At 37.3% G+C, this 14823-nt stretch overlaps 1 protein-coding gene across 4 annotated transcripts in view; it reads right to left on the bottom strand.

The window, feature by feature from the left end:
- The window catches only part of AGTPBP1 (ATP/GTP binding carboxypeptidase 1), a 158874-nt gene that overhangs the window by 124180 nt on the left and 19871 nt on the right, over positions 1-14823 (bottom strand). For 3 of the 4 annotated variants that reach the window (XM_059411753.1, XM_059411756.1, XM_059411754.1), the window contains exon 2: positions 7636-7700. In XM_059411753.1, the coding sequence (XP_059267736.1) occupies positions 7636-7667 (32 nt within the window). In that variant the 5' untranslated portion in view covers positions 7668-7700. Of the gene's footprint in view, positions 1-7635; positions 7701-14823 lie in introns of those variants that run through there. The other variant, XM_059411755.1, reaches the window with a different exon arrangement.

Below are 14823 nucleotides of genomic sequence, written 5' to 3'. Positions count from 1 at the left end.
TCCTTTATTTCCCAAAATAGAAAAACTCTTCAAAATATATATAACTACACTATCACTACCATACCAAAAACAGTAACAATAATCCACTAATACCAAAATCTAGTCTGAATTCCATTTTCTTAAATTTATTAGTTCATTCTCATTCTCTCACATTTTCTTTAACAATCTGGACAAATCAGAAACCAAATGAGGTTTGGTTATATATGTATTTGTCTTTTTATCTACAAGTTTCCTATTACACTTTTTTTTTTCCCTCACAATTTATCTGCTGAAGCAGCTTGATTAGTGGGCTTTAGTTTCCCACATTCTGGATTTTGCCAATTACACATCCACAGCATAATTAATATGTTTATTTCCATATTTTCTGTAAACTGGCAGTTGAATTTAAAAGCCTAATCTGATGAAGGCTTGGAGATGTGAATTCTTTAAAGTGGTACTATAACCTTCCATAACAAGACAAATAGTGTCTGGTTCTCTTACTTTTGTAATATAAGCAATCACTGGTCACCATTGGCTACATCCATTACTCCACTAAGGATCAAAAAACAATGATACCTTACCATCCCACTCCTTCTTCATGTGTTAACTAAAACAATTCCATAAAGAGAAAAATTTCTTATTTGATGATCCAGAGGTACAACTCATCAAATAAAAGCAAAATAAATGCTGGGTTGTTTGGGTTTTTTTTTTTTTTTTTAACTTACTTGTATTTACCAGTTTCCAGAAGAATGAGTTATTCCCTAAAATCTGTATCAGATAACCAATGAAATATTTTAGTTTCATGCATCAGTATGAACTTAAAAACTTAAATACATTTGGTATTTATTCACTACAATTATAAACACTCAATGATCAATAAATGGGAGCTTCCCAAGTTGGTTCCGGAGTCCTTTTGGTATGATCCTAGCCTTTGATAGGTTTCTGGCTTTCAGGCATGACAAGACTATTACTGGCCAAAAGTCTTCAAAGTATTCTATAATACCCTGTCGAGTACCTGAGACCCTATCATAAAATCTACAAAGTCAAAGTCTATTTTCATAAAAATACTATCTGACTCCGTGTTGAGATTTGCCTTGATGATCTAAAAGCACTGGTGGGTAAAGGGCTAGCACCCTGACACAAATCAAGACAGTGACACCAAACTGTACTACCAGTCACTATGTTTTTCACCACCCTGAACTCAGTTAAAAACAAAAATTCCAGGGATGCCTGGGTGGCTCAGTTGGCTGGACGACTGCCTTCAGCTCAGGTCATGATCCCAGAGTCCCGGGATCGAGTCCCGCATCCGACTCCCAAGTCCATGGGGAGTCTGCTTCTCCCTCTGACCTCCTCACTTGTGCTCTCTCTCACTGTCTCTCTCTCAAATAAATAAAATCTTTAAAAAAAAAAAATTCCCGTTTCACCCATGAGTACGAATTTCTTTAATATTGTGTGTGTGCATTAAACATTTCTGCTGCACACTAAATACGATGGTTACCCTGAGGGAAGAAAACCTGTGACTGTTTAAAATGCAAGCTGAGCTAGCCACTTTTTTCACAGAACATGGTTACTTCAAAAAACAAGTCAAAAAATAATAGTAAAAGAAATTTTAAAAAATTGACAAAGATTATTCAGACTGGAGAATTCAGGCATACATTTTTTAGAAGTAAACAAAGTGAGTATATCATTTCAAGAGAACAACTGACCGATATGTTGCCAATGATAAAATCTAGCTTTTGAGCAAACAATAGAATTTCGAAAAATGTGGATCTACCATCATAGCCTTGTCAGCTGCCCTAGAAAATTTTCTAGGCACCTGCCTGACTCAGTCAGTTAAGCATCTGACTCTTGATCTCTGCTCAGGTCTTGATCTCAGGATGGTAAGTTCGAGCCCCACGCTGGGCTCCATGTTGGGTGTGGAATCTACTTAAAAACATCTTTTTTTTCCTGATAAAAATCAATGGTGATATTAATACATGTAACTTTTCAGTACTGTGTAATAAAATGTACTATTCAGAAGATCTGCATTAGTCATGGAATCAATTATTTCTAAATGACCAATGCTGGATGTTACAAACTTAAATATGGAAAAAAATTATTCAAAGTGCAAAAAAAGACCAACAGAATTTAACAGAGAACAGAAAGTTCACTAATAGTTTCAGATTCCACCCTGCAATTAACTTGTAAGAAAACTATTACTTAGCAAGAATATCCACTTCAATTTGAATTTCAAGCAATGCGGCTTTATTTCCAAAGAACAGTATCATCATTTATATATATCTATTCCTCATATATAATTATTACTCTTGCTTTAATCATATTTTTACTGTTTCTCTACAAATACTGAACACACAACTTTATTTTCCTCCACCATAAATCAAACGACAATTATCCACAATTATCTATAATGGCCTTTTGGGATATCTAGGTGGCTCAGTTGGGTAAGCACCTGCGTTCGGTTTCAGGTCATGATCCCAGTGTCCTGGGATCGAGTTCTGTATCAGGCTCCTTACTCAGTGGGGAACCTGCTTCTCCCTCTGCCTGCTGTTCCCCCTGCTTGCACCCACTCTCTTTCCCTCTGACAAATAAATAAATATAATTAATTAATGCATCAAAGGGCCTTTGATTCAAGTACTTCCTCCTTTTCTAATCACATATCTATGTAAGCCCAGATTTTCTTCATATTCTATAATAACAAGAACACCACACATGCACAAACTACATACACAAGTATAATATGTGCACATATTACATGTAACATAGATCAAGACAGATTAAACTCAGAAACAGATAAGAGAATCTAGCCATCTTCCATTATGCCACACATCAGATTTGCAAAAACATAATAAAATAATTCTAGTCTTCCAAGTGGTGATGCAACATGGGGGCTTAAGTGGGTAGGAGAAGAATCAATGAAACAAGATGGGATTGGGAGGGAGACAAACCATAAGTGACTCTTAATCTCACAAAACAAACTGAGGGTTGCTGGGGGGAGGGGGGTTAGGAGAAGGAGGTGGGGTTATGGACATTGGGGAGGGTATGTGCTTTGGTGAGTGCTGTGAAGTGTGTAAACCTGGTGATTCACAGACCTGTACCCCTGGGGATAAAAATATATGTTTATAAAAAATAAAAAATTTAAAAATAATAATAATAATAATTCTAGTCTTCCACAGTTGAAAATATAGTTATTTCTAAAACATTGTTATACAATTGGTTTATTGTTATTTTTAAGTGAATAAATAGAGGCTGTGGGTGACAAAAGGCAGTTAAGTGTCAAACTCTTGGTTCCAGCTCAGGTCATAATCTCAGGGCCATGAGATGGATCTCCTCATCAGGCTCTTCACTCAGGACGGCATCTGCTTAAGTTTCTCTCTCCCTCTCCCTTTGCTCCCCTCCCTCAGCCTCCACATGCACAGGTACTCTCTCTAAAAATATATAAATCTTTAAAAAAAATGGTTTTAATTTCTCAGTTTTAATATATAACAATGCAAAATATCAATAGATACTTCACATCAACAAAAACTTTCTGGAGCATTCATCTCTTTAAGAGAGCACCAAGAGGTTCTGGGCTAAAATATGTGAGAACTATTCCTCTAGGTTTATCTTGCACATTTTGTGCTCCTGACCTAGAATCAGCCCTTTCTCCAAAGAGTCCTGGTTCTTTTTGGTGAGAAATGATATTAAGAGAGCACAGTTTGAAAACTAAGGAACAAAGTACATCTTTAAAAACAATTCTATAACCTGGGGCGCCTGGGTGGCTCAGTGGGTTAAAGCCTCTGCCTTTGGCTCAGGTCATGATCCCAGGGTCCTGGGATCGAGCCCTGCATCAGGCTCTCTGCTCAGCGGGGAGCCTGCTTTCTCCTCTCTCTCTGCCTGCCTCTCTGTCTACTTGTGATCTCTGTCAAATAAATAATTAAAATCTTTAAAAAAAAAAAAAAACAATTCTATAACCCAAACTTAAGAGAAATTTGCATTAAGAAAACCAAAAAAAATTTTTTTTAATTTATTCATTTGACAGAGATCACAAGTAGGCAGAGAGGCAGGCAGGGATGGGGGAAGGGGAAGCAGGCTCCCCGCTGAGCAGGGAGCCCAATGCAGGGCTCGATTCCAGGACCCTGGGATCATGACCTGAGCCAAAGGCAGAGACTTTAACCCACTGAGCCACCCAGGTGCCCCAAGAAAACCAAAATTCTGATATTTAATAATGGAGTGCTTCTTAAATTTTCTTCAATTCACATTTTTCTTAAAGATCATCTCACTGTTTTTCAGTAGTTAATAAACATCTGCTATTCAAAAAATTCACAAACATACAAGACACACTAAGCATAAGTAACACACAGTCAATTCTATCCCCAACTAAGAATTTATCAGTAACTATTAAAATTTTAAATTACATTACATATTTTAAAAAAAAGAAAAGGAAAAAACCTTTCATTGAAGTGATTCCTTTCTAAGAATCATGCTATTTCAAATGATGGATAGATGAACAGATGGATGGATTTTTTCAAGGGAGGCAAATAAATGGAAATTGAGAACATAGGCAAATCAATTTCCCTCTCTATTTCTACTTTTTTAATCTACAGAATGAAAACTGAACAAAATATCTTAAGCCACACCAACTCAGCTCTAAAACAGTAAGGCTGTTGACACTAATGTTGAAAGAATCTAGGGTGAACACCAGAGGGCAGCTCTACCTTCTGAATAATTTTTAGACTTTGGAAATTTTGAGGGTGGGGTAAAGCTATACGGCTATTCAAAGGACAATCTGAACTACACTGAGAAAATTTTTAAATAACACAACTCAGAAAAGGATGTATCTTCCTTACTTACCCTGCTTTTAGATGAATCAAAATGAGACCAAACTTCAGAGATTTATGATTGTTAATTACCATATAGTGAGAAAATCATCAAATTAAAAATATGATCAGTATGAAATACATCAAATCAAGTTAACTTTCAAATAGTAGTTTAAAGACAGTATCACTCAAATATTTGTTTCATTGTAGTAGTCTCCTACTACTTGATGTTTGAGTTTACTCTCAGTCTTACCTATTTTTCTGAAAGCATAAATGTTCTTGGATATTACCAAAGTCCCAATGATGTGCAGATACTATCTTTGCAACAAATAATTGCCCAAGTAAGTGCAAGTGTTATGCAATCTACCTTCATATTATAAATCAATGTTACCACCTTTTTTACCTTAAATTGCAGGTAACAGAGAGCTGTCCTCATAAAAAAAAAGAATAAATAAAAACATCTCACAGAAAAAAAAATTCACAGAAATATACTACGGTTTTAGACTTAAACATGACTCACAGAAACTAAGATTTAATTTCTAACAGTATGGTTTTATTTCCAAAATGCACATTATCTTTCAGAAACATCTGATCCTCATTTATAGGCCTTTTTTAACCTTTTATTACTTTTGCTTTATTTTTATTTTTACTGTTTCTTTCCAAATTCTGAACACATAACTTTATTTTCTTCCACCATAAATCAAAGGACAATGAAAAATAGAAATTTCATTATCATTCTTTTGTAGAAAGTTAAATATTTAAATATGTAAATTTGAAACAATATTCTTATAACTGGAAGAGAAGAGTAACTAGTTCTCTACTTCTTATAATTAAATGCATAAAAGACTTCTTTAACAATAAATTCTAGTTCAACACTACCAAGTGACTTGTTATAGACAACCAGAAAAAACTTGCTAAAATTTTAAACTGCCTAAATTTATACTAGCATCAGCAATAACTAGCCATTATCCTTTAAATTCCTTTACCAAAGTTAATTAAATGCTAATTATTTTATATTCATTATTTTCGTAACTTCTCTGGTCTTGTTCTACAGGAACTGTAGGTACGTGTTTGTGGCTAACTGCTTTCCCCTGGTATCTGTTCTATCTTTCAGAGTAACAAGTTTCAATCAGGCGTATGGCCACCCTATATATCACATTTCTCATTTTTAGCTTAATATTACACTCAAAAACCATTGAGGAGACACAAAGAGCTGTTATTTTCATGGGAAAAAGAAATAAATCTAACAAACAACCTGAAAGACCAGTACACTGAAAACTACAAAGCATTGCTTAAAAAAAAAAAAAAAAAAAAAAAGTTAAAGAAAGGTCATAAAAAAAGAATATGCTGTACTCAAGACTGAATGATGTTGGGGTGCCTGGGTGGCTCAGTGGGTTAAAGCCTCTGCCTTCGGCTAGGTCATGATCCCAGAATCCTGGGAACAAGCCCCGTGCTGGGCTCTCTGCTCAGAGGGAGCCTGCTTCCCTTCCTTTCTCTCTGTCTGCATCTCTGCCTACTTGTGATCTCTGTCTGTCAAATAAATAAATAAAATCTTTAAAAAAAAAAAAAAAAAAAGACAATGATTCTCTCCCTCTGCTCCTACCCTCACTCCTCAGTGTGCACACACACTCTCTTCTCTAAAATAAGTAAATAAATGAAGTCTTTAAAAAATAAAAATTTTAAAAACTGGGGCACCTGGGTGGCTCAGTTGGTAAAGCACTTGCCTTTGGCTCAGGTGATCCCAGGATCCTGGGATAGAGTCCCACGTTATGCTCCCTGCTCAGCAAGGAGTCTGCTTCTCCCTCTCCCCCTCCCCGCATCCCCTACTTCCCTGCCCTGCTCTTGCCCTCTCTCAAAATAAATAAAATCTTTTTTTAATTAAAAAATAAATAAAACACAATCACTACCTAATCCTTTCCTATAGAAATTACAAAAATACTTAACAATGAAATATGTTCTACTGTATTACATAGTTAATAACTGGAAACCCTAACAGTTTAAGGAACAAATCTTGATCTAAACTGTGTATATATTTCTCATTATAAAACAGAGTCAAACCATACCTGAAAACACAAAGTTGTAAAATATAAATATAACATACAATGCTACAAAGCAAAAACTGATTATCATCAATATTAATAAGCTGTCATTTACTGAGCCTGCTAGACACTGTTTAATCATCACAAGTTGAAAATGATAGCATTAGTATTTCACTCATTATATAGATGAGAAAACAGAGACTTAACAGAGTTAAAGCAATCTAGCTAAAAAAATTCCAAAACAGAATCAATCAGTTTGTCTGACTTTTAACTGAAAGAGTCCACAGTAAAACTTTGCTAAGGACAATTTCTTGGTACGTAAGAACTTTAATAGAAATAATACTTTAACTGAGGGGTTAGTTAAAAGTCTGAGGGAAAGAGCCAGACAGAATATATTTTAAGCACCATATGCCATATAGTCTTTGTCATTACTACTCAACTTTGCCACTGTAGAGCAAGTGTCCAGACAATACACAAAGCACAGCTGTGTTCCAAAACTTAATTTATATATACAGAAATTTCAATTTCATATAAATATTCTTTTTAATTTTTCCCCCAACCATTTAGAAATGTTAAAAACTCTTCTTATTTCATGAGCCATCCAAAAACAAGAAGGAGATCAGATCTGATCCATGGGTCGTCATTTGCTAACTCCTGCTTTAACTGAAAAGTTAAACATTAATAAATATTAATTGTAAAATACAAATACAACACACAATTATTTAAACATAAATATAATAAATTCAAATAAAGAGTTTCAAATAACCACTTCATGTAATATTTCCATAACTGATACATACTGGTATTTAGAATTACAGTACCTTTTCTCTGATATCACTTTTAACTTGCTCATCTTGAGTTACTTCATTTCAACATTGCAGATAATCTAAAAGAAAAAATGTTAGTTGTATTAAATACACAATAGTTTGTATATATTAGACATCACAAAAACCATACCACTTAAAGTTATTATGGGAAACTGGAAACCAAAGGAGAATGTTTGAGTTTTATGTGCTTCTGGCAAGTTACTTCAAAATGCAAAAATGGGGGCGCCTAGATGGCTCAGTGGGTTTAAGCCTCTGCCTTCATTTCAGGTCATGATCCCAGGGTCCTCAGATCAAGTGCCACATCGGGCTCTCTGCTCAGTCGGAAGCTGTTTCCCCCTCTTTCTCTCTGCCTGCTTCTCTGCCTACTTGTCATCTCTACCAAATAAATAAAATCTTTTAAAAAATGCAAAAATGTGTGACTATTACATGATCTAAAACCAGTCAGTGGGCGCCTGGGTGGCTCAGTGGGTTAAGCCGCTGCCTTCGGCTCAGGTCATGATCTCAGGGTCCTGGGATCGAGTCCCACATCGGGCTCTCTGCTCAGCGGGGAGCCTGCTTCTTCCTCTCACTCTCTGCCTGCCTCTCTGCCTACCTGTGATCTCTCTCTGTCAAATAAATAAATTAAAAAAAAAAAAAAAAAAAACTTTAAAACCAGTCAGTAAAATATTATCAAAATCCTAGAGCTACAAAAATGAAAAAACCTAACACAACAATCTATGATCTAGTGTTAAGATTTCTTTTAAGACAATTCACATTATCTTTTCCTGTTCTTATAGTCCTATACTCAAACTATAGCATTGTACTTAGTGTCCACTATTCACACAGTGGTCAAATACTGGTAAGTGTGTAAGATTATTTCTATGTAAGAACAATTTTTAATAACAAACTATGTACACAGTAAAAAACCACCTATAATGTCATCTCATTTAATATACTTAATACATATTTTCCTTCAGGGCACCTGGGTGGCTCAGTGGGTTGAGCCTCTGCCTTCAGCTCAGGTCATGATCCCAGGATCCTGGGATCGAGCCCCACGTAGGGCTCTCTGCTCTGCAGGGAGCCTGCTTCTTCCTCTCTCTCTCTCTGCCTGCCTCTCTGCCTACTTGTGATCTCTCTCCCTCTGTCAAATAAATAAATAAAATCTTTAAAAAAAAAATACATATTTTCCTTCAATCAATACCAGTTTTGTTATTAGAAAGTACATATTGGGGCACCTGAGTGGTTCAGTAGGTTAAGCCTCTGCCTTCAGCTCAGGTCATGATCTCAGGGTCCTGAGATCGATCTCCACATTAGGCGCTCTGCTCAACAGGGAGCCTGCTTCCCCCTTTCTCTCTGCCTGCCTCTCTGCCTACTTGTGATCTCTCTGTCTCTGTGTCAAATAAATAAATAAAATCTTAAAAAAAAAAAAAAAAAGAAGGTACACATCATTCACAGAATCTTTACAACTTTTCAGATTTATTTTGCAACCATTCACCCCCTAAAAAAAGAAAAACAAACAAACAAACAAAAAACAAACAAACAAAAGATTCTGGACATCTTTTAATTTTACATATCACTGCTTATTGAAGCAGAATTTTGTGGCATCACTAGACAGTAAAACAATGACAGCCAGTTCAACAAGTTTCTCACATATTTATGCACTATTTAGTAAAGCTATTTAAAGGGAAACAAATATACAAAAGAATGTAGTAGATTTTAAAACTAGAGGTATTCTGGATGTTTTTCTTCAATTAACAAAGAACTTTCAGTAAAACACACATGATTTCAGTAAAATATATGTGATTTTTTTTCAGTTTTTTTCATTAATTCAATCATAAAAAAGAAACATGTATTTAGGATTGTGTACAAAAATTACAAAAACAAGAAGTAGATCAGATCTGATCCATGGGTCGTCATGGACTATTTTTTAGGCTGGCAAGAAATTTAAAACTGCTGACTATTCTTTCTTTTAACTGACTTAAGAAAAGATTACAAAGTCAAAGTAATTTTTTCCTATCTCCAAATTAAGAATCAAAAATCCAAAGGAGGGGGGGAAAAAAAAGTCCTGTGATTTCAAAAGCACTACTGCAGCCATAAATGTAAGGTTAATTAAGTTACTTCTACTTGCTGGGTGGTAGTACTTTCTCTAAAAGTACATTAATAGCACCTCTCATGAAAAGCTTAGTGTGACTCTTATTAAAGCTGATAGAGTTGGAAAGGTTAATGCTGGTTAACTTAAATCACAACCAATTCTATTTCAACAGTTAAGAAATTATTCAAACTTCCAATTCAAAACAAAATACAGTCAAACAACAGGCATTCCTGTCCTCTCCCTCCCAGGATTAGAATAAAATAAACAGCAAAGCAATAAAGAGAAATTAAGATATGTTTAAGCCCACAGTGACAAAAAGAAAAACTAAAGTTGTGAGGGGGTACCCTGTCCAGAAGAACTCAGGAAACTTGGAAGCCAAGGACTTGGAGATGCCAATCACAAGGCAGGAAGAGACTGCTCAACAGCTAATGAAAACTCAGTAATTCCAAATAACCTCCTACATCCTCAATACCCCATACCTCATCATTGTGGGAAATGTTCAACAGCCAGTCCTAGAATTTCTGACAAATCATCTCCACTAAAGAAACTGATAACCTCAAAGAATTCTGCTTTCTGGGACTAAAGAGTCCCCCAGGAAGAAGGCCAGCTCTCAACCCCATCATCCTAGAGCTAAGCCAGTTTTGCCCTTGTGGTCACTTTTTATAGCCTAAGGCCAGAGTGGTCCCAGAGAACACAAAAACTTTCTATTTTCAAAGTCTGTGTTTGTTACAGCATTGTGTAATTCAGAGAACAGGCACCTGGAAGAAGTGCTGCATTTCACCAAGTTTGTGGCAAAGCAAGAAAGAGGCAAAGAAACTGAGACTGCATACAAGGGCATAACTATAAAAACTGACCATGAAGTTTAGGTATAAGCCCCTTAATTGAGTCATTTTCATCATCATAAAATCATGTTGCTATTTCCCTGTCTTGAAGGAAAAAAAATGAACTCTCTATGCTCCACTTCCTAAATCCAGCTTCTGTCCCATTTCTCTTCCCTCCCAAAAGCAAAGTATTGTTTACCCACACTTGTTAACAAGTCCCTTCTTCCCCTCCTCTCCTAAACACACTCCAGTCGGGTTCTCCCCACCCCACTTGTCAGTCCCAGGGACCTCCAATTCCTGAATTCAACTGTCAGTTCTTAGTCCTCATCTTACTTGTCTTAACAGCCACATTTGATAGAACTGGTCACTCCCTTTTCTTGGAAATACTTTCCCCATTTGGCCGTGTTATCTAAGTTTCCTTCACTGGATGCCCCAAGCTCAGCTCTTTCCTGTCCTTTTCTAACTCCAATCCCTTTCTTAGTGATCTCATCAGGTCTCATAAATGTTCAACATCTCCACGTGGGTCTCTAATAATACTACAAACTCAGCATATCCAATACTGATCCCTGATCTGCCCTTCCCTACTCAGTGTGCTCTCACTTCAGCTTTTCCAATTATAAAGAGAATTCTCTCTCCAGTTCTTAGTCCAAAACCTTAACCTCCTCCTTCACTGTCTTACATCCAACATCCAATCCATCAGCAAATCCTGATAATTCTACTTTCGAAATATATCCAGAATCTGATCACTTCACCATAACTACTACCATAGGCAAATCAACCATTCTAATTAATCTCCCTTCCACCTTTGGCCTTCTCCAGTCTATTCTCATAAAACATCCTGACTGATTCTTTTAAACCCCTAGGGGGAAAGAAAGAAAAACAACAGCAACAAAAAACCTTCGGTAATTCTTGTCACCACTCTGCTCAAAGTCCTGAGATGTGTCCATTTCAGGGGTATTAAGGGCCTTAGGGAACACCCTCAGCCTTCCTTCCCTGACCTCATCTCCTACCTACAGCTCTCCTCACTCACACTGCTCTTGACATACTGGCTGTGCCTTCTTGCTTTCCTCCAATCCTTACCTTGCCCAAGCTATTTCCTCTACCTGAAACGTTCTGCCAGATATCCTAATGCCTGAGTAACTTCCAAACTTCCTTTGCTTGAGTATTACTTTTTCAATAAACCCCACTCCAACCATCCTATTTAATTCTGTAAACTACCTCCACACTCCAGCATACCCACAGCCCTCGCCTGAATCTACTGTCTTTTTCCAGAGCACTTACCACCTTCTAACACAAGATGATTCAAAAATAACTGAACACTTTGAAAACTGAACTATTCAATAACTGATTACATATGAACCTGTGTCAAAACAACTTTTAAGGGAACAATCAGGTCAGTTCTATAAACTTCTGAATACTCAATGGATGCCCCATTACATCACATATATCAATCCTGTAATCAAATTCATCCCATACCCTTACCAGCTTATCACCACTGATAATGACAAAAGCAACCACAAGGGGTTCCTTCATTTCCTCAAGGTTTTGAGGAAAAAGTAGTAGCAACCCAAGGTTCTTGATATATCCAAATAAGAAATCACACGGTTTAATATCTAGTATCTCACTGGTCAATATGTCAGTCATTTTATACAACTTGTACGCTAGACCATTTATTTAACTCTGTGCATTGCTTATTATCTGTATCTCCCTGCTAGAATTAAAGCTCCATGAGGGCAGAAATCTGCTTTGCTTTAAATGCCTCTAATGTATCTAAAATAGAGCAAGCACGCGGCAGGTGCTAAAAAATTCTGAATGAACAAACCAACATTTTAAAGACTTGCTTTAAGAAAATTTTACTACACAAATGGGCAAAACAGTCTTCATTTAAAAAAAAATATCTAACAATATGGCAAATACGGTGTACTGGCATACAATATATATCCCAATTTCCATCTAGTTGTATCTTCCTGTACTATAAGAAGTTGAAAGCTTAAAAAAATAAAAATATAAAAAAAAATTTTTTAGGGGCGCCTGGGTGGCTCAGTGTGTTAAGCCTCTGCCTTCGGCTCTGGTCATGATCTCCAGGTCCTGGGATCGAGCCCCGCATCGGGCTCTCTGCTTGGCGGGGAGCCTGCTTCCTCCTCTCTCTCTCTCTCTCTCTCTCTGCCTACCTCTCTGCCTACTTGTGGTCTCTGTCTGTCAAATAAATAAAATCTTTAAAAAAAAAAATTTTTTTTAAAAAGCATTTCCCAGGGCGCCTGGGTGGCTCAGTGGGTTAAGCCGCTGCCTTCGGCTCAGGTCATGATCTCAGAGTCCTGGGATCGAGTCCCACATCGGGCTCTCTGCTCAGCAGGGAGCCTGCTTCCCTCTCTCTCTCTCTGCCAGCCTCTCTACCTACCTGTGATCTCTCTCTGTCAAATAAAATAAAATAAAATAAAATCTTTAAAAAAAAAAAAAAAAGCATTTCCCAGACTCCCCTGCAGCTAGAGTTCCAGATGTGACTTAAATCCACCGATTTCAATCTCATCATTTGAAAGATACTTAAAAGCCTGAAAGTATGCCTGACTAAGGCTAACACAGACACACACAATTGGTTCTTAGACAGCAATGTATGCAGAGGTCCCAGAGTCTAGTCCAGCATTTCTCATAAGCTGTAGCTAGAATTCTTTTTTTTTTTTTTAAGATTTTGTTTATTTATTTGACAGAGATCACAAGTAGGCAGAGAGGCAGGCAGAGAGAGAGAGGGAAGCAGGGTCCCCACCAAACAGAGAACCCGATGTGGGGCTCGAACCAAGGACACTGAGATCATGACCTGAGCCGAAGGCAGAGGCCCAACCCACTGAGCCACTCAGGTGCCCCTGTTGCTAGAATTCTTTGAGAGCTCACCGTGGAGTGAATATTTCTTTCTCACTTTTGCGCACCAAGCAATGGCAGCATTCACAGTAACTAATGATTGTGTAGAAATCAGCCATATAGGAAATATCTGGATGGCTCAGTTGGTTAAGCATCTGCCTTCGGCTCAGGTCATGATCCCAGGGTCCTGGGACTGAGTCCCATGTCAGGCTCCTTACTCAGTGAGGAGTCTGCTTCTCCCTCTCTCTCTGCTCCTCCTCCCTCCCACTCCTGCTTAGTTGATCTCACTCTCTCTCAAATAAATAAAGCTTTAAAAAAAAAAAAACAGCCATATGTGACAGTGCACAGTAGGACCATGTTCATTTGGTTAGAGTCTGCCTTCAAAGTTGGAGGCTGCGTGGCACAGGGGTAGGATGGTAGACTGATGAACACCAGTTTCTCCCTTTCAAGTTACCTTCCCTAATCCAGTAAGATTAGCAATGAAGAATTGTATACTGTGAATCATTTCACTAAATGAGCAAAACAGGAGACATAAACACAAAGCCTCATCTTTACAGTGAAAACTGTATGCCTGGGTGGCTCAGTCAGTTAAGCATCTGCCTTTGGCTCAGGTCACGATCCCACCGTCCTGGGACTGAGCCCTGCATGGGGCTCCCTGCTCAGCAGGGAGTCTGCTTCTCCCTCGCCCTCTGCCCCTCTCCCTTCCTGCCTTTTTCATGCTCTCTCTTTCAAATAAATAAATAAAAATCTCAAAAAAAAAAAAACCTATCAATGGGCTGATACATGGGCTGACAATTTTAATTGTCATATTCTGTTTTACATGGGCTGTGGAAAACCACTTTTCAAGTGCAGCATGGCTCCAGGAATATTTAGAAAGCATGTAAATATAATTACTGTCTTCTGACAAGTTAAAGATACTCAAAACAAACATGGTTAAAGATACTTTAAACCTTTTGTTAAAAAAAAAAATTACAGGGAAAAGGCTGAGGTAACAAGTTATATAGTTAGCAGAAATTACTGAACAGAAAAGGGAAAGCCACCCAATTACAGAGACCTTAATGAGGCCAGAAGTTCTCTTATGTAAGAAATATTTTTGTTTTTTAAGAAGCATCAAGAGCAAGGAAGAAATCATCTTATGTCAATTGAAAATGAAATCGGTGAACGGTTATTTCAAGTTCAACACAGAAAAGAAAACATTCAAAAGAAAACAAAAGTTTAATATGAGAGATAAACTTCATTCTTTCAGTTTTAAAAAATAACTATTTGGGGGCACCTGGATGGCTCATCACTGAGTATCCATCTTCAGCTCAGGTCATGATCCCCAGGTCCTGGGATGGAACCCCAGCTTGGGCTCCCTGCTCAGTGGGAAGCCTGCTTCTCCCTCTTCCTCTGCCCCTGCTTGTGTTCCCTCTCTCGCTGTGTCTCTCTATGTCAAAT

This window comes from Mustela nigripes, chromosome 9 (assembly GCF_022355385.1).
Source record: "Mustela nigripes isolate SB6536 chromosome 9, MUSNIG.SB6536, whole genome shotgun sequence".
NCBI lineage: Eukaryota > Metazoa > Chordata > Mammalia > Carnivora > Mustelidae > Mustela > Mustela nigripes.
Note: the sequence above shows the minus strand (reverse complement) of the source record. Positions and strands in the feature narration are given on the sequence as shown.